The sequence below is a fragment of the Lipotes vexillifer genome, unplaced genomic scaffold (assembly GCF_000442215.2).
Source record: "Lipotes vexillifer unplaced genomic scaffold, Lipotes_vexillifer_v1.1 scaffold1397, whole genome shotgun sequence".
NCBI classification, from domain to species: Eukaryota; Metazoa; Chordata; class Mammalia; order Artiodactyla; family Lipotidae; genus Lipotes; species Lipotes vexillifer.
Genome location: NW_006794257.1, coordinates 48,694 through 67,649, shown reverse-complemented (window position 1 = coordinate 67,649; position 18,956 = coordinate 48,694). Strand labels below are relative to the sequence as shown.

General features: G+C 35.4%; 1 protein-coding gene across 2 annotated transcripts in view; it reads left to right on the top strand.

Moving 5' to 3' along the window:
• The window catches only part of ALCAM (activated leukocyte cell adhesion molecule), a 207,389-nt gene extending 188,809 nt beyond the window's left edge, over positions 1-18,580 (top strand). For both annotated transcript variants that reach the window (XM_007467094.1, XM_007467093.1), the window contains 2 exons: positions 14,466-14,581; positions 16,132-18,580. In XM_007467094.1, coding sequence (XP_007467156.1) covers positions 14,466-14,553 — 88 coding nt within the window. In that variant the 3' untranslated portion in view covers positions 14,554-14,581; positions 16,132-18,580. The remainder of the gene's footprint in view (positions 1-14,465; positions 14,582-16,131) is intronic.
• The last annotated feature ends 376 nt before the right edge of the window (positions 18,581-18,956 follow it).

The following is an 18,956-nucleotide window of genomic DNA, read 5'->3' as shown; positions in this document are numbered from 1 at the left end:
AGTTTTATTTTCCATTTTTATATTAGTATATAGAAATATAATTAATTTTTGCTGTTGAATTGCATACAACCATCTTCCTAAATTCACTTGTTCTGTTAGTTGTTCTGTGAATTCCTTAAGATTTCTATGTAAACAATCATTTTATCTGCAAATAGAAATAATATTACTTCTTTTCTTCCATTTCATATGCTTTTTATTTATTTATTTATTTTTCAACACAATGTTGAATAGAAATGTGGAGAGCAGACATCTTTACATATTCTCAATCTTAGAGATTGAAATTGTTCAGTATTTGCCATTATGTATGATATTAGCTGTACATTTTTGATATTTGCCTACTCAGAGTTAGTTAAGGGTAGTGTCCTCCAGACTGCCGTGTCTGCCCAAGACTTCTGACTCCAGCTGCAAGGAGTTAGGGTCCAAATACATAGTTAGAGAGAAGAGTTCACATAAGACTACCCTCATTTCTGCTGTCAACTCAAGTTTGGGGTTTTGCAAAACCACCCTCAGGTTTGATAATTTGCTAGAATACTCACAGAACTCATGGTTATATTCATTACAAGTAAAGGATACATTAAAATTGACTAAGAGAAGAGAAGTGCAGGGCAGAGTCTGGGAGGATTCTAAATGTGAAGTTTCCTTTGTCCTCAGGGACCTGTTACTCTACTGACCTCAATGAGTGGCAAAAGCATGGAGTATTGCTGATCTGAGAAGCTCACCTGAACTTTGGTGTCCACAGCTTTTGTTGAAACTTCATTACATGGGCATGATTGATTGATTAATTATCCATGTGGTTGAACTCAATCTCCAGCCTCTCCCTTCCCCAGATGTCAGGCTGATATCAAATGGCCCAAAGCCCCCACCCTAAACTGTATGATTGTTCTTTCAGGTGTGGCCAGTCTCCACCCCAAGATGATTGGGTGTTGATGGCCCTGCCCTGAGACATCTCCTCAGCATAAACTATCAGGTGTGATCCAAGAAGCCCACCACAAATAAGAAAGCCACTCCTATCACTCAGAAAATTCTAACTGTTTAGAGATTATCTCCCAGGAACTGAGCACGAAGGCCAGACCTGTCTTTGGGCAAGGCCAAATTCGTTGCTACATAATGTCCTTTAACAGGTTGAAGAAATTTTTTAATATTCTTAGATTACTAAGAGTTTCTATCACAAATCATTGTTGAATTTTCTCAAATGCCATTTCTATATCTACATCTATATTCTATCTATATCTACATTATTTCTAAAAATAATCATATTGTTTTCTTATATTTTTTATTCTGATACAATGGTAAGTTACATTGATTGATGATTGAATGTTAAGCCAATCTTGGATTCCTGGAAAAAATCCCACTCTATTGTGATGTATCATAATTTATATATATATTGATGGATACTATTTGCCAATGTTTCATTAAGGATTTTTTTGTCTACATTCATGAGGAATATTGTTCTGTAATTTTCTTAATTTATGTTTTGTTCCTTTATCATACATCGTGTTCAGCCTTTTTAGGGAGCTTTCAATTTTCTTGATGATTTCAAATAACTAAGTTTTTGCTTTGTTTTTGTTTCTTTTGCTTATTTTCAATTTAATTTTTTTTGCTCTTGTCATTACTATTTTCTTTCTTCTAGTTATTTAGAGATTGACTTGCTCTTCTTTCTCTAATTTCATGAAGTAAATGAAAAATTTAGATCACTGATGTTAGCATTTCTTTTTTTATAACTTAAGCTTTTAATCTCCCTCTCAGCAATGGGTTAGCTACATTCCACAAATTTCAGTATGTTATATTTTCATATTTACTCAGTTCAAAATATTTTTATATTCCTCTTGTGGTTTCTACTTTGGAGCCATGTAACTAGAACTCTATTAACTTCAAAACATTTCTCATCTAATTCCGTTTTGTTCAGACAGCCTAGTCTGTATGCTTTTAGTCTTTTGAATGCATTGAGATTTTTTTTTTGGCCTAGCATGCAGGCATGCAGTATTTCCAGGTGGATGCTACTCAACACTTGAAAAAACTTATATGGTGGCTGATGGGTAGAGTGTTCTATAGTATATTATGTTAAAGTAGTTAATAGTTTGTTTAAATCCTCTTATTCTTATAGATTTTTTTCAAATTATATGAAATCACTTCACATATAATGCATTGATAAGAAGGTTACAAGCATACACGTCCAGTACTAGAGCTAGCCCAGTACTAGTTATTTCATTATGATCATGCTTACTGAATTTTAGTCCATTTACCCTATCAGCTACTGAGAAAGATCTGTTAAATTCTCTAAGATTGTATATTTGGCTATCTTTCCCTTTAGTTCTGTCACTTTTTGCTTTAGGCTTTCATAAGGAACATACACTAACAATTGTTGTGACCTGCTTATGTATTGAACCTGTTATAATTATTAAATGTCTCTCATTATGGTTGTAATATTCCTTGTGTTGAATTTTACATTGCCAGATATTAATATAGCCATACTGTTTTCATATGCTTACAGTGTATAGTATGTGTATCTTTTTCTATCCTTTTATTTTCAGTTATCTCTTTATATTTAAAGTGCATCTCATACACAGAGAGACTGATCAAACTATGACTCCCAGGCTGCTGCTTAATTTTGTAAATAAAGTTTTATGGTAGCACAGCCATGCCCATTTCTTTACATGTTACCTGTGTTGTTTTATGCTGCAAAGCCAGAAGAGTTGAAACAAATCCATGTGGCCTGCAAGACTAAGATATTTACTATCTGGACCTTTCAGAAAAAATCTTAACCCCTTGTATAGAGCATGTAGTTGAGTCTTGATTGTTTATTATAGTCTGACAATTTTTACTTTATAATTGGAGGATTTAGCCAAGTCACATTTAACTTAATTATTGATATATTTACATTTAAGACCACCAGCTCCCTATTTGTTTTCTAGTTGTCCTCTGTTTCTCTTTTCCTGCCTTCTTTTGAGACACTCCAATAAGTTTTAGTATTACATTTTAATTTATCTACTGGCCTTTTAACTATATGTCTTTGTATTCTTTTACTGTGGTTGCTCTAGGAATTTCAATAAGAACTCAGTTTATAACAGTCAACTTCTGTAATAATCTAAAACCCCAAAACATTATAACTTCATTTATCCTCCTCCATATAATTTTAGTGTGAGGTTTATAATATATGCAGTTGTAATGGGTATGACAAAAAGAGCAAAAACGATGGAAGAGGTTATATGAAAATACAATATTTCAAGAGTCATATATAATGCATATATATAGCATTAAATGGTTGTCTTTATAAAAAATTTTAATAGTATTTTATATTTTAGCACATATACAATCTATATTCATTCTTTTTTTTTGGGGTACGCGGGCCTCTCACTGTTGTGGCCCCTCCCGTTGCGGAGCACAGGCTCCGACGCGCAGGCTCAGCGGCCATGGCTCACGGGCCCAGCCGCTCCGCGGCATGTGGGATCCTCCCGGACCGGGGCACGAACCCGTGCCCCCTGCATCGGCAGGCGGACTCTCAACCACTGCACCACCAGGGAAGCCCTATATTCATTCTTATATATCTGAGTTTCCATCTAGTATCATTTTCCTTCAACCAAAGAACTTTCTTTAATACTTCTTTTAGCACAGGTCTGCTAGTGATAATTTTCCCCAGTTTTCTTTTATTCAATTTAACATGTCTTTATTTTTATTTATTTATTTTTTTTTTCTTGCGTTATGCGGGCCTCTCACTGTTGTGGCCTCTCCCATTTGTGGAGCACAGGCTCCGGACGCGCAGGCTCAGCGGCCATGGCTCACGGGCCCAGCCGCTCCGCGGCATGTGGGATCTTCCCGAAACGGGGCACGAACCCGCGTCTCCTGCATCGGCAGGCGGACTCTCAAGCACTGCGCCACCAGGGAAGCCCAACATGTCTTTATTTTGCTTTTGATTAAAATATATTTTTACTAGATTTAAAATTCTGGTTTGAGAGGTTTATTCCAGCATTTTAAAGATGTTGAATTAACTTTGTTATGCATTGTTTTCTTGATGAGACATCAGCTGCTTTTCATGTCATTGTTCCCCTGAACAAGTTTTGTACGGCTACTTTCAAATCATTGTCTTTATATTTGCTTTCAAATACTTTCAGTATGATGTAATTAGATGTGTTTTTCTTTTTATCATTCCTCCTTGGGAGCTGCTGACCATTTTGGATGCAAGTTAATGGACATCAACAAATCTAGGAATATTTTTCATTGTTTCTTCAAATATATTTTATGTCCCAATTCTCTTTTGCTTCTCCTACTGGGACTCCAATTACACATTTGTTAGATTGCTCACTATTGTCCCACAGGTCACTGAGGATCTGCTTCTTTTATTTCTATTATTTTTCTCTCAATTTTTTAGAATATATAATTTATATTTTTTGACCGTATGTTCAGTGAGGCTTTATTCTGCACCTCCAATCTGGTGATAAGATAATTTAGTGAATTGTTAATTTCCAATATTGTGGTTTTAAGTTGTAGAATTACTTTCGTTTACATTTTCAGTACTGAGATTTCTATCTGTTCTCTCATTGTTACCATACTTTTCTTTAAGTCATTGAACATGTTATGTAATACTGATTTAAAGTTCTTAACTGTTATTTCCAAAGTGTCTATTATCCAAGGGCATTCTCTGGACTTTGTGTTACATTATTTTACTCTTCATTTTTAATGTGTGGTAACTTCTTATTCATAACTATTCTTTGTTTGGTGATATGTTGCAGAGATCCTAGGTTCTACTGTATAGGCTAAAGGATATGGATTGTTTTTCCTGGCAGCGAATTAGATTACTGGCTGATTTCCTTGATCATGTCACTGTTACTTTTACATTTTATATTTTACATCTGTCTTAGGGTGAATGTTGAATCTTGACACATAGTCTTTACTAAGTTTTTCTGGGATTTCAGTAGAAAGATTGACATGATTGCCAATAACTCCTGGCTTGGTAAGGTTCAACTACAAACTCTGTCTCCTCTGTGTGGGTAACAGCTAAAATCTATGTCAGGTTTTTAAGCTTTCCAGGTGTTGCTTTCTTCTGGGCTACATGAAATTTCTTCCACACGTGCAGTTTAGAGATCATTTGTGTAGTTTACACACAAGTCTGGGCTCCTCACCACTCTTTTGCTTTCTCCTTTTTTGAGATTTTATTACCCTTGATTTCAAGGTTTAGTTCTAGTTAGCCTATGCCTCTGCAAATGGGAGATGCCCTCAGAGGAAAACTTATGCAAAAGTAGAGCTCACTCAGTATAGGGGTCAACTTTCCTTCAGTTTCTAATGTCTTCTTTTTACTCTCAAGTATAGCCATATAGCTTATTCTGTATTTTCCTGAGAGTTTACAGTGTTACAAATGTAAGGATTGACAAAATAGAAGTGGGTTGTTTTTTTAATCATTACTATTACAAGAGCTTCTTATAGTCCATGCTTTATTTATTTTATTTATTTATTTTTAATTTTTGAATTTTATTTTATTTATTTTTATACAGCAGGTTCTTATTAGTCATCAATTTTATACACGTCAGTGTATACATGACAGTCCCAATCACCCAATTCATCACACCCCCAGCCCCACCCCCACGCCACTTTCTCCCCTTGGTGTCCATAGGTTTGTTCTCTACATCTGTGTCTAAATTTCTGCCCTGCAAACCGGTTCATCTGTACCATTTCTCTAGGTTCCACGTATATGCATTAATATGCGATATTTGTTTTTCTCTTTCTGACTTACTTCACTCTGCATGACAGTCTCTAGATCCATCCACGTCTCAACAAATGACCCAATTTCGTTCCTTTTATGGCTGAGTAATATTCCATTGTATATATGTACCACATCTTCTTTATCCATTCATCTGTAGATGGGCATTTAGGTTGCTTCCATGTCCTGGCTACTATAAATACTGCTGCAATGAACATTTGGGGTGCATGTGTCTTTTTGAATTATGGTTTTCTCTGGGTATATGCCCAGTAGTGGCATAGCTGGGTCATGTGGTAATTCTATTTCTAGTTTTTTAAGGAACCTCCATACTGTTCTCCGTAGTGGCTATATCAATTTACATTCCCACCAACAGTGCAAGAGGGCTCCCTTTTCTCCACACCCTCTCCAGCATTTGTTGTTTGTAGATTTTCTGATGATGCCCATTCTAACTGGTGTGAGGTGATACCTCATTGTGGTTTTGATTTGCAATTCTCTAATAATTAGTGATGTTGAGCAGCTTTTCATGTGCTTCTTGGCCATCTGTATGTCTTCTTTGGAGAAATATCTGTTTAGGTCTTCTGCACATTTTTTGCATTGGGTTGTTTGTTTTTTTAATATTGAGCTGCATGAGCCATTTATATATTTTGGAGATTAATCCTTTGTTAGTTGCTTCATTTGCAAATATTTTCTCCCATTCTAAGGGCTGTCTTTTCTTCTCGTTTATGGTTTCCTTTTCTGTGAAAAAGCTTTGAAGATTCATTAGGTCGATTTGTTTATTTTTGTTTTTATTTCCATTACATTAGGAGGTAGCTCAAAAAAGATCTTGCCATGATTTACGTCAAAGAGTGTTCTTCCTATGTTTTCCTCTAAGAGTTTTATAGTGTCCGGTCTTACATTTAGGTCTCTACTCCATTTTGAGTTTATTTTTGTGTATGGTGTTAGGGAGTGTTCTAATTTCATTCTCTTACATGTAGCTGTCCAGTTTTCCCAACACCACTTATTGAAGAGACTGTCTTTTCTCCATTGTATATCCTTGCCTCCTTTGTCATAGATTAGTTGACCATAGGTGCATGGGTTTATCTCTGGGCTTTCTATCTTGTTCCATTGATCTATGTTACTGTTTTTGTGCCAGTACCACATTGTCTTGATTACTGTATCTTTGTAGTATAGTCTGAAGTCAGGGAGTCTGATTTCTCCAGCTCCATTTTTTTCTCTCAAGACTGCTTTGGCTATTCAGGGTCTTTTGTGTTTCCATACACATTTTAAGATTATTTGTTCTAGTTCCATAAAAAATGCCATTGGTAATTTGATAGGGAATGCATTGAATCTGTAGATGGCTTTGGGTAGTATAGTCATTTTCACAATATTGATTCTTCCAATCCAAGAACATGGTATATCTCTCCGTCTGTTAGTATCATCTTTAATTTCTTTCATCAGTGTCTTATAGTTTTCTGCATACAGGTCTTTGTCTCCCTAGGTAGGTTTATTCCTAGATAGTTTACTCTTTTTGTTGCAATGGTAAATGGGAGTGTTTCCTTAATTTCTCTTTCAGATTTTTCATCATTAGTGTATAGGAATGCAAGAGATTTCTGTGCATTAATTTTGTATCCTGCAACTTTACCAAATTCATTGATTAGCTCTAGTAGTTCTCTGGTGGCATCTTTAGGATTCTCTGTGTATAGTATCATGTCATCTGCAAACAGTGACAGTTTTACTTCTTCATTTCCAATTTCTATTCATTTTATTTCTTTTTGTTCTCTGATTGCCGTGGCTAGGACTTCCAAAACTATGTTGAATAATAGTGGTGAGAGTGGACATCCTTGTCTTGTTCCTGATCTTAGAGGAAATGCTTTCAATTTTTCATCATTGAGAATGATGTTTGCGGTGGGTTTGTCGTACATGGCCTTTATTATGTTGAGGTAGGTTCCCTCTATGCCCACTTTCTGGAGAGTGTTTATCACAAATGGGTGTTGAATTTTGTCAAAAGCTTTTCCTGCATTTATTGAGGTGATCATATGGTTTTTATTCTTCAATTTGTGAATATGGTGTATCATATTGATTGATTTGCATATATTGAAGAATCCTTGCATCCCTGGGATTAATCCCACTTGATCATGGTGCATGATCCTTTTAATGTGTTGTTGGATTCTGTTTGCTAGTATTTTGTTGAGGATTTTTGCATCTATATTCATCAGTGATATTGGTCTGTAATTTTCTTTTTTTGTAGTATCTTTGTCTGGTTTTGGTATCAGGGTGATAGAATGACTTTGGGAGTGTTCCTTCCTCCACAATTTTTTGGAAGAGTTTCAGAAGGATGGGTGTTAGCTCTTCTCTAAATGTTTGATAGAATTCACCTGTGAAGCCATCTGGTCCTGGACTTCTGTTTGTTGGAAGATTTTTAATCACAGTGTCAATTTCATTACTTGTGATTGGTCTGTTCATAGTTTCTATTTCTTCCTGGTTCAGTCTTGGAAGGTTACACCTTTCTAAGAGTTTGTGCATTTCTTCCAGGTTGTACATTTTATTGGCATAGAGTTGCTTGTAGTAGTCTCTTTGGATGCTTTGTATTTCTGCGGTGTCTGTTGTAACTTCTCCTTTTTATTTCTAATTTTATTGATTTGAGTCCTCACTCTCTTTTTCTTGATGAGTCTGGCTAATGGTTAATCACTTTTGTTTATCTTCTCAAAGAAGCAGCTTTTAGTTTTATTGATCTTTCCTATTGCTTTCTTTGTTTCTATTTCATTTATTTCTGCTCTGATCTTTACGATTTCTTTCCTTCTGCTAACTTTGGGTTTTATTTGTTCTTCTTTCTCTAGTTCCCTTAGGTGTCAGGTTAGATATTTTATTTGAGATTTTTCTTGTTTCTTGAGGCACGCTTTTATAGCTATAAACTTCCCTCTTAGAACTGCTTTCGCTGCATCCCGTAGGCTTTGGATCATCGTGTTTTCATTGTCATTTGTCTCTAGGTATTTTTTGATTTCCTCTTTGATTTCTTCAGTGATCTCTTGGTTATTTAGTAATGTATTGTTTAGCCTCCATGTGTTTCTGTTTTTTACGGATTTTTTTCTCTGTAATTCATTTCTAATCTCATAGCATTGTGGTCAGAAAATATGCTTGATATAATTTTAATTTTCTTAAATTTACTGAGGCTTGATTTGTGACCCAAGATGTGATCTATCCTGGAGAATGTTCCGTGCGCACTTGAGAAGGAAGTGTAATCTGCTGTTTTTGGATGGAATGTCCTATAAATATCAATTAAATCTATCTGGTCTACTGTGTCATTTAAAGCTTGTGTTTCCTTATTAATTTTCTGTTTGGATGATCTGTCCATTGGTGTAAGTGAGGTGTTAACATTCCCCAGTATTACTGTGTTACTGTCAATTTCCTCTTTTATAGCTCTTAGCAGTTGCCTTATATATTGAGGTGCTCCTATGTTGGGTGCATATATATTTATAATTGTTATATCTTTTTGTTGGATTGATCTCTTGATCATTATGTGGTGTCTTTCCTTGTCTCTTGTAACATTCTTTATTTTATAGTCTATTTTATCTGATATGAGTATTACTACTCCAGCTTTCTTTTGGTTTCCATTTGCACGGAATATCTTTTTCCATCCCCTTACTTTCAGTCTGTATGTGTCCCTATGTCTGAAGTGGGTCTCTTGTAGACAGCATATATATGGGTCTTGTTTTTGTATCCACTCAATGAGCCTGTGTCTTTTGGTTGGAGCATTTAATCCATTCACATTTAAGGTAATTATTGATATGTATGTTCCTATGACCATTTTCTTAATTGCTTTTGGTTTGTTTTTGTAGGTCCTTTTCTTCTCTTGTGTTTCCCACTTAGAGAAGTTCCTTTAGCATTTGTTGTAGAGCTGTTTTGGTGGTACTGAATTCTCTTAGTTTTTGCTTGTCTATAAAGCTTTTGGTTTCTCCATCGAATCTGAATGAGATCCTTGCTGGTTAGAGTAGTCTTGGTTGTAGGTTCTTCCCTTTCATCACTTTAAGTATATCATGCCACTCCCTTCTGGCTTGTAGAGTTTCTGCTGAGAAATCAGCTGTTAACCTTATGGGAGTTCCCTTGTATATTATTTGTTGTTTTTCCCTTGCTGCTTTCAATAATGTTTTTTGTCTTTAATTTTTGCCAGTTTGATTGCTATGTGTCTCAGCATGTTTCTCCTTGGGTTTATCTTGTATGGGACCCTCTGTGCTTCCTGGAATTGGGTCGCTATTTCCTTTCCCATGTTAGGGAAGTTTTTGACTATAATCTCTTCAAATATTTTCTCTGGTCCTTTCTCTCTCTCTTCTCCTTCTGGGACCCCTATAATGCGACTCTTTTTGCGTTTAATGTTGTGTCAGAAGTCACTTAGGCTGTCTTTGTTTCTTTTCATTCTGTTTTCTTTATTCTGTTCCACAGCAGTGAATTCCACCATTCTGTCTTCCAGGTCACTTATCCATTCTTCTGCCTCAGTTATTCTGCTATTGATTCCTTCTAGTCTAGTTTTCATTTCAGTTATTGTATTGTTCATCTCTGTTTGTTTGTTCTTTCATTCTTCTAGGTCTTTGTTAAGCATTTCTTGAATCTTCTCGATCTTTGCCTCCATCCTTTTTCCGAGGTCCTGGATCATCTTCACTATCATTATTCTGAATTCTTTTTCTGGAAGATTGCCTATCTCCACTTCATTTAGTTGTTTTTCTGGGGTTTTATCTTGTTCCTTCATCTGGTACATAGCCCTCTGCCTTTTCATCTTGTCTGACTTTCTGTGAATGTTGTTTTTGTTCCACAGGCTGCAGGATTGTAGTTCTTGCTCCTGCTGTCTGCCCTCTGGTGGATGAGGCTAGCTAAGAGGCTTGTGCAAGTTTCCTGATGGGAGGGACTGGTCCATGCTTTATTTTTCAGTTGTGAAAATATTATGTCCTCAAACTTATTATAACTTCCTTCTTCCCATACTGGTCAAAGTAGGTTGAAAAAAAACACAATTGCAAAATTGATTTGTTACATTGCTAATTTTATTTTATTTTATTTTTATGCTTATACAACATTGATTCTTTTATCTCTCTCTCTACTGGCTCCCTGCAAGTTGGAATTTTTACTTTGGAGGAAAGAATAGTATTTAATGAAGTGAGTTTGAAAGAATAAAAGAGAAAGAGAGGGTGTGAAAAGAAAAGTAGAGAGAAAAGGAATGAAGGAAAAGTCAGGGAGGTGAGAGGATGCAAGGAGAATACAAGAAAAAGGTTTTGAGAATCATGTAGTTTTCCTTAATTGCCACAATATCTTACTGATTTATAGAAATTATAGTTATGAGTATATAGCAAGGTGCTATTAGAATAATCAAGGTACATGTTTTTATGCATATAGTTTTGTGCAGTTTTACCTGCAAACATTGGAGTAAGATGTCACTCAAGTTCTGTCATTTCAATGTAGTATTTTCTCTATTTTACCTATCTGTAAAAAAGCAGCTGGGTCTGTATTGACTTCATATTGCTGAACACTAATGTCATAAGGAGCAGTAAAAGGGAATAGATATAAACTATAATAAAGTCAGTTAGTTCAATGCAGGAAAAGAAATATCTTTTGGATGCCTACCATAGTCAGACAGTAAGATATAATAAAACATGGGCCTTATTATCAAGGAGCTTACACTCAACTCATGGAGACTAAAGAGATTGGCCACATTTGAAGTGTCATGGGACAGATGGCTGGAGATCTGGGTAGAGACTCACCGAATGGAAGAGCTGGATCTCTCTGTGTTTAAGGTCTGAAGAAAGCAAAACATGCCAGAGTCTCAATCAGAAACTTGAGAGGGCCATGACTTAGGAGTAGGGACAAACCAGATGTAGACTGACTCTTACTAAAACTGCAACTGAGCTTCAGACCCTATCTGCTCACCTATCTGCAGTAAAGGGGGGACCTTATGTGATGGAAAATAGCATCATATGTAGTCTCTTCTGTTATTTTATATATGGTGTCATGCGAAAAAAAAAGGACTAGATATGCAAAGAGTCAAGAAAATATAATCAATAATCAAGAGGAAAAATAGACAAGCAGATCTATGCATTATTTGGGTATTGTAGTTAACAGGCAAGGATATTAAAATAACTATAAATAAGATATTGAAGGCGGAAGGAAAGATGGCCAAAGGAGATGAATGGAATAGAAAATAGAAATGTACTTTAAAATATTTAAAAATCAGATTGACATTTTAGAGTTGAAAAAGATAATATTAAAAAATAGGTCTTTGGGGACTTCAGATAATATTAAAAAATAGGTCTTTGGGGACTTCAGATAATATTAAAAAATAGGTGCACAGTGGTTAAGAATCTGCCTGCCAATGCAGGGGCGCCAGGTTGGAGCCCTGGTCTGGGAGCACCCCACATGCCACGGAGCAACTGGGCCCATGCGCCACAGCTGCTGAGCCTGTGTTCTAGAGCCCACGAGCCACAACTACTGTGCTCCCGCGTGCCACAGCTGCTGGGGCCCACACGCCTAGAGCCCATGCGCTGCAGTGAAGAGTGGCCTCTGCTTGCCACAGCTAGAGAAAGCCCGTGCACAGCAACGAAAACCCAATGCAGCCATAAATAAATATATAAATAAAAGACTTGACGTTTTAAAAAAAAATCTTAAAAAAAAAAATAGGTCTTTGGTGGATAAATTTAAAAGCAGACTGGCCACAGCAGAGCACAAGAGAAATAAAATGGAATACAGATCAATAGAAAACATCCAAGTTGAAGCACAGAGAGGAAAAAGAATAGATAAGACACACAAGAGCATGAGAGACATGTGGGACACACACAAAAGATCTAATTTATGTATAAGTGAAATCCCAGAAGGAATAAAGAGCAAGAATGTCTGTCACCAGTAAAATAGATAAATAAGCCCAATAACAAGCTATAGCAATGAAAATAAACCACCTACAACTACATGCAGCATTATATATGAATGTCACAAACATAAAGCTGAGTTTAAATAAAAGGCAGACAGAAATGAATACATGTGGTATGATTCCATTTATAACAAATTATAAAACCAAGTAAAACCATTCTGTGAGATATCAGGATTATAGTAACCTTTGGGGAAGTAGAAGTGACTGGAAGGGAGTATAATTGGGGATTTCTTCATCTGCAACTCTTTTGTTTCTTGAACTAGGTAGTAGTTACATTCATGCACCCAGTTTTTGAAAATTCATTGAACTGTAGTCTTATGATAGGTACATTATCTTGTATGGATATTATTGAGGTTACTAAGATTTTATTCGTTACTAGTTAAGTAACTTATTAGCAAAAGAGACTAGACCTCAAATGATCTGTGGTATGTATATATATATATATATATATATATATAATATGATATATATAATGTAGATGGCATATATACCTTTATTTTATACATGTAAATTCATATATATATATATGCAAATATACTGTCACATATTATAGGACTCAATCACGTTGTCAGGGTTTGAGGTTGCTCTCCTGCTTATGAATCAATTTAGAAGGCTGTAGTTTAAGCTAAATTAAGAATTTTAAAATCACAAATTAAATTAAATTTAGGCTAAATATAGTGAATGTCTCAGTATGAATGAGCCATATGTCTTTATCTCACTTGGACATAAATCATACACAGTTACACACTATTAACACTATGACACTCTTAACACTATCACACTATTAAGTTGTGATTCTTAGCAAATGAGTTAAGGAGTTCTATTTAAAGCATAGAAATATTTTTTAGGGAAAAATGGAGTTTTCTACCCTAGCTTCCTTAACCAAGAGACACGTCTGGTACTATATAATTTTTATATAAAAGTAGAAGTATTACTAGGAATTATATAGCAATAATAATTTGAAGTACCATATCACTGTGATTCCCCTGATGTGCTTATAACAAGGAGAGAGTTAGGGAATAAAGGAGGAATGGAAGGAAGGAAGAGAGAGGGGAGGGAGGGAGGAAGGAGGGAAGGAAATAGTACACTCTTGGAAATACAGTTATGATTTCTCTGAAGTGGTCACAAAACCAAGGAATTTAGCTGTGTGTTTAAGAAAACCTGATTTCAGCTCTTAAGAGAGAGAAACTAGTATTCGTGTGTAACCTTGGAAGCCACCAGGGCAGTGGTTCTCAAACTTTACATGCAGCCGGACCACTAGGAGGTCTTGTTTATCATAGATTGCAGGCCCCATCCCCAGAGTTTCTTTTACATGCTTCTATGGTGGGGCCTCAGAATTTTCACTTCTGTCACGTTCTCAGGGGGTGCTGATACTGCTGGTCTGGGGCCACAGTTTGAGAACCACCACATTGGAGCTGCCTTAGCTTCTGCTAGGATACAGGACATTGGTTCAACATGGATGCATAATAGGGAATGCAGAAACTGAAAGCCCCTAATGAAACTTCTTCAGAAAATATTTGCAGGATGTGTTTTCCCAGAATGAAAATTTTGACTATCAAATGATAATAATTACTTCCCGGAAAGTAGAAAGAAAATCAACCCAGCCAAAAACATGATGCAACTAAGTATGTATAGTCTGTGTTGAAAATAACTGACTTCTTTTTCTCTTAGCATACATTCAATGCAACCCTACAACCAAGGTAATTTCAGTGGAATGTGTTCTGTTACCAGTCAAGGCTCACAGATGTGGAATTGTTTGTCCTAGGGGCTTACCTGTATTAGATGTATAACATTTGCTTTTCAAAGATGCATTAATGTGAACCCTAAAATTAAAAATAAGAAAGGTTAAATATGTGTGTGTCAATGTGATAATGTTTAATTCTCTCATAGGACTGCATCAAAACATGTAAACAAGGATCTTGGTAATCTGGAAGAAAACAAAAAGTTAGAAGAAAACAATCACAAAACAGAAGCCTAAGAGAGAAACTGTTCCACTTGTTGTCCAGGTGGGTAGGCTGTTTGAGGTTTGTAGAAATAATTCCCAGGAAAATATGAAACATCCTAGAGATGAAAGGGAAAGCCTTGACATTAAGATGCCTTATAATTACAGCTTTCAAACAGGAAGAGAGTTTTTCAAAAGGAAACTTTGGTTACTCAGAAAGGTATTCTCAGAAGTATGGAATCTCAACGGACTCCCCATCCTCTGAATAAAAATCATTATCCTCAGAATAATTGAAATCAATTTTGAGATTTTAACATTCAATAAGCATTTTTTATTCTAATGCCAAAAATTTTGCTGAGTGCAAAAATCTTAATTTTATAAATTGATATTTTGATTAGATGAGAAGCAATTCTCATACTTTATTTTTAAAAGCAATTATGAGAATAATTTTAAAATATAAAAATTTTAATCCAAGGATTTAATATACTTAAAAGTGTCGGCATATTTATTCAGCCATCTCTCAAATCATTCTAATGAAAAGACTAACAAATTTGTGTGTGTGTACACACACACACTTTTCCAAATAGTGTATATATTTTATATGTGTGTATGTATCTGTATGTGCATATATATGTATGTGTGTATTACGTATATATCAATATAATATATATACATGCATATATATTGCATACATCAATATATAATAGCTATATGAATGTGATTTTTAAGATAATCTCCAAAAGAGGTATATTTTCATGGTATTGCCACTTTCAATTTGAACTTTTTATTTTTATTTATGTTCTCTTGAGCCAGTCAAACAGAGAAGCCATTTGGACAAATTATTTTTTGTGTCCTTGAGAATAGTGTTACTATAGTTTACTCAGATGTGTAAAAATCCCCAACAGCCATAGTAAAACTTTGGTTCATTATAAATAAACCGCAAGTTATGATTTGAGTGGGTCACCTAAATTAATCCCATAGAGGAGTTAGGGAGCAAGGGAAAGAATTGCAATTAGAAGAATGCACACAGGAAAGAAAAATAAGAATGATTGAAATAAGACATTTTTATAATCTGGAAACCAGAATCTCAAAATGATTGGGTGAAAGGAGTAAGATCTGCATTCCTTCCCTTATCCTGCCTTCCACTGGAGACCAAATACGCAGCATTCCCACCTGATTCTTATTTCTGCTTCTCTAGGATTCGGTCCTCAATCCTCTGTAAATGTAGAGTTTACCTTCTTTTTTCTTCAAAATCAGATAGAGTAAATTCTCAAAGGAAAGTTGAGCTTGAGGACAAAGCCCACAAAAGGGAGTGTGAGTTGAAGGGATAAGTGAGTTTGTTAACCTGAAGAGACACAGAATGAAATATTTTCCTGAAAAACCTTATAATTTTCATAAGAATTAAGCAGTTTTCACAAAAATACTTTCAACAATTCAAAAAGATTATTAGTTGAAGAGCTGCAGCAATACTTGGGATTACAGTTAGGTTCCGGGACAGTGGAGCTTTATAAAAAGCTCTTATGGAGTATCACTTTCAGTACAAAGCATATGTTGATTGTGAAAAGTGATTGCTATGGTAACTTATCTGAATTGTGTTTTTTTTCATCATTTCAGAGAAAAGAAAACTATATAGACCAATTGAAGCATGAATGTGGATTGTATTTAAGACATATACAAAGACATTGACGGCAATTCATGGTTCAAGTGTTAAGCAGTTCATTCTACCAAGCTGTCACAGGATTTTAGAGAATTATCTCAAATAAAACAATGAAATGAAATTACAAACAATAACAACAAGTTTTGGCAGCCATGATAATAGGTCATATGTTGTGTTGGTTTGATTTTGTTTTCTGTAAATGTCTGCACTGAGAATTCCTTTTTGGTTTGCCTTTTATGTAAATTTTTTACGTAGCTATTTTTATACACTGTAAGCTTTGTTCTGGGAGTTGCTGTTAATCTGGTGTATAATGTGATGCTTTTATTTCAATTGTTTATATGGATAATCTGAGCAGGTACATTTCTGATTCTGATTGCTATCAGTAATGCCCCCAGACTCTCTCACAAGCACCTAAATCCCAAAGGTGGCAGCTTGTGAAGATTGGGGACACACATTGCCCTAATCAAAAACTGATTTTTATCACTAGGGAGGAGGAAGCAAAGAGTGAGGTTGACAAGCACCAGATGAACTACTTCTGTGTACGTGCCACAAGCTGACTCTCAAGGAAATCACATGCACGTATGGACACACACATAATAATGGTGCTCCCAAACTGACAATTTTGCCTATTCTGGAAAGAACATCACATAGAATTTGGGTAGCATTTACCTTTAGAGACACCTGCTAGTAAATTATTTTCTGTCAAAATAAGAAAACAAATCAATGAATGAGAGTCAGTTTGAAAAAATCATGGATAACATTCCCATTTTCATAGGTCACTATGTTAATCACTGTAATTGAAAATTGGAGTTAAATCCTTTGGGTTATCCACTGCCTTAAAATTATACCTATTTCCTTTAAAAAAAAAAGATATCAGTCAGAATTGGAGATTTTTAACAGTGATCATTATCAAAGCTGTGTTATTTTCCACAGAATATAGAATATATATTTTTTTCGTGTGTTTTTGTTAACTACGCTACAGATATTGACTGCACCTTGAGATCATTTAGTGTTTTTAACTGGTACATAATTTATCAAGCAGTACATCAAAAAGTATAATAAAATGTCTATATACCTTTAGTTACATTCAAATTTGTAACTTTATAAACATGTTTTATGCTGGAGGAAATTTATAGGGTGGTAGTGTAAATGGAAACTTTTTGAAGTAGGCTGGATATGGGCCAATAGCTACTTGGGACTAGACTTTTAAACTTTGCTCTTTCAAGCAGAAGCCTGGTTTCTGGGAGAACACAGCATGGCCATTTTTGTCATGGATTTACATAACTTTATTGAAGAAAAATGAACATCAGATTTCCAGGTACAGAACTGTGTTCTTTGGGAGAAAAGGAAAACTGGTGTTTGTTTTTTAGATTGATGGAATAAAAAATTAGGAAGGCAATGAAAAATAAATTGAAGATTAAAGTCAGATGAAGATTAGGAATAAATACTTTGCCACTTCTGCATTATTTAGAAACACACGTTGTTGTACATTTGTAAACCGTTTGCTGTCTGAGCAATAGTGACTCAGTTTAATAAAAGCTTCCTATAGTGTATTGGTATGAATTAAATACATAAAATATCTTATTAGACTCAATGCTGTATAAAATATTATGGGAAAAAAGAAAATATGTTATTTTGCCTCAAAACTTTGATTTATTGAAGTTTTATTTGGCAGGAAAAAATTGAATCTTGGTCAATATTTAAACCAAAGTGAAAGGGGAAAAACCAAAGTTATTTGTTTTGCATGGCTACGCCATTCTGTTATCTCTGTAAATACTGTGATTTTTTTTCTTTTATCTTTAGAATTTTGTTAAAAAAATTCTAAAATTTTTAAACACCTGCTTTCCACAATAAACCATGAACACTAAAATGAGCTTATTTCCATATAAATATTTTTTCTTTTTATCTTTTGGTGTGAGAGATCAAAGGTTCAAAGTTTAATTCCTAAGAGACATTTGCATAAGGAAGCAATACAACAATAGAAAGAGAGGTTTTTACTGCAATTATTTCTTGGCTTCTATGGTTAACTAAGTCCAAAAACAGCTGTCAGAACCTAGAGAGCAGATCATGGGAAACTCTGAGCTATGGACTGAAAGCAGAAAGTTTGCCTGGGGAAAAAAGGGACAACATTGTTACCAGTGAATCAATGCCTGCATAAAACGGAAAGCTTATGTGTGCAACAGCAGCCATAAGCACAGCAAGGCTGGGAAGGAAGATAATGCACAATCCTCAACCATTGAGGTTTCGTCTTTCCAAACTTAACTCTTTGGCAACAGGAGACAGGTTTTGCCAGCTCAAGGTTCACTCCCTATCTGTGATTACAGGACTTGTATGTGGAAATGGATTAACATACCCGTCTATGCCTAAAAGATAATAAAACTGAAATGTCTTCACATATCTCTCACAGCTGCCTGCCTCTTGTCTAAACTAGGATGTTCATGCATAGAAAGTAGTTGTCTTTATTAAAGAGTGGAAAACTCATTGTGACTCCCCATCTCCCTGGAGAAGTAATTCAGCAAAATAAAATTGTCCATGCCCTCCTATGATGTCAGGTAAGCCACTTCAGCTAGTCCCCGATTTCACAAGGGGTGATTTCTATAATGCGCGTATCTCCCTTTTCAGCCATAGAGTCACACTTATTGTGGGCCTCCCACGTGGCTGTCCTGGGAACTGACTTAAGAGGACCCTTGCCTGTTCAGCGTACCATCTGGAGTTACCTAGGCATGAACCTAGAAATGCTTCCCCCTCCAAGTAAGGTAAAGCCAGCTATGTGCGTCAGAGA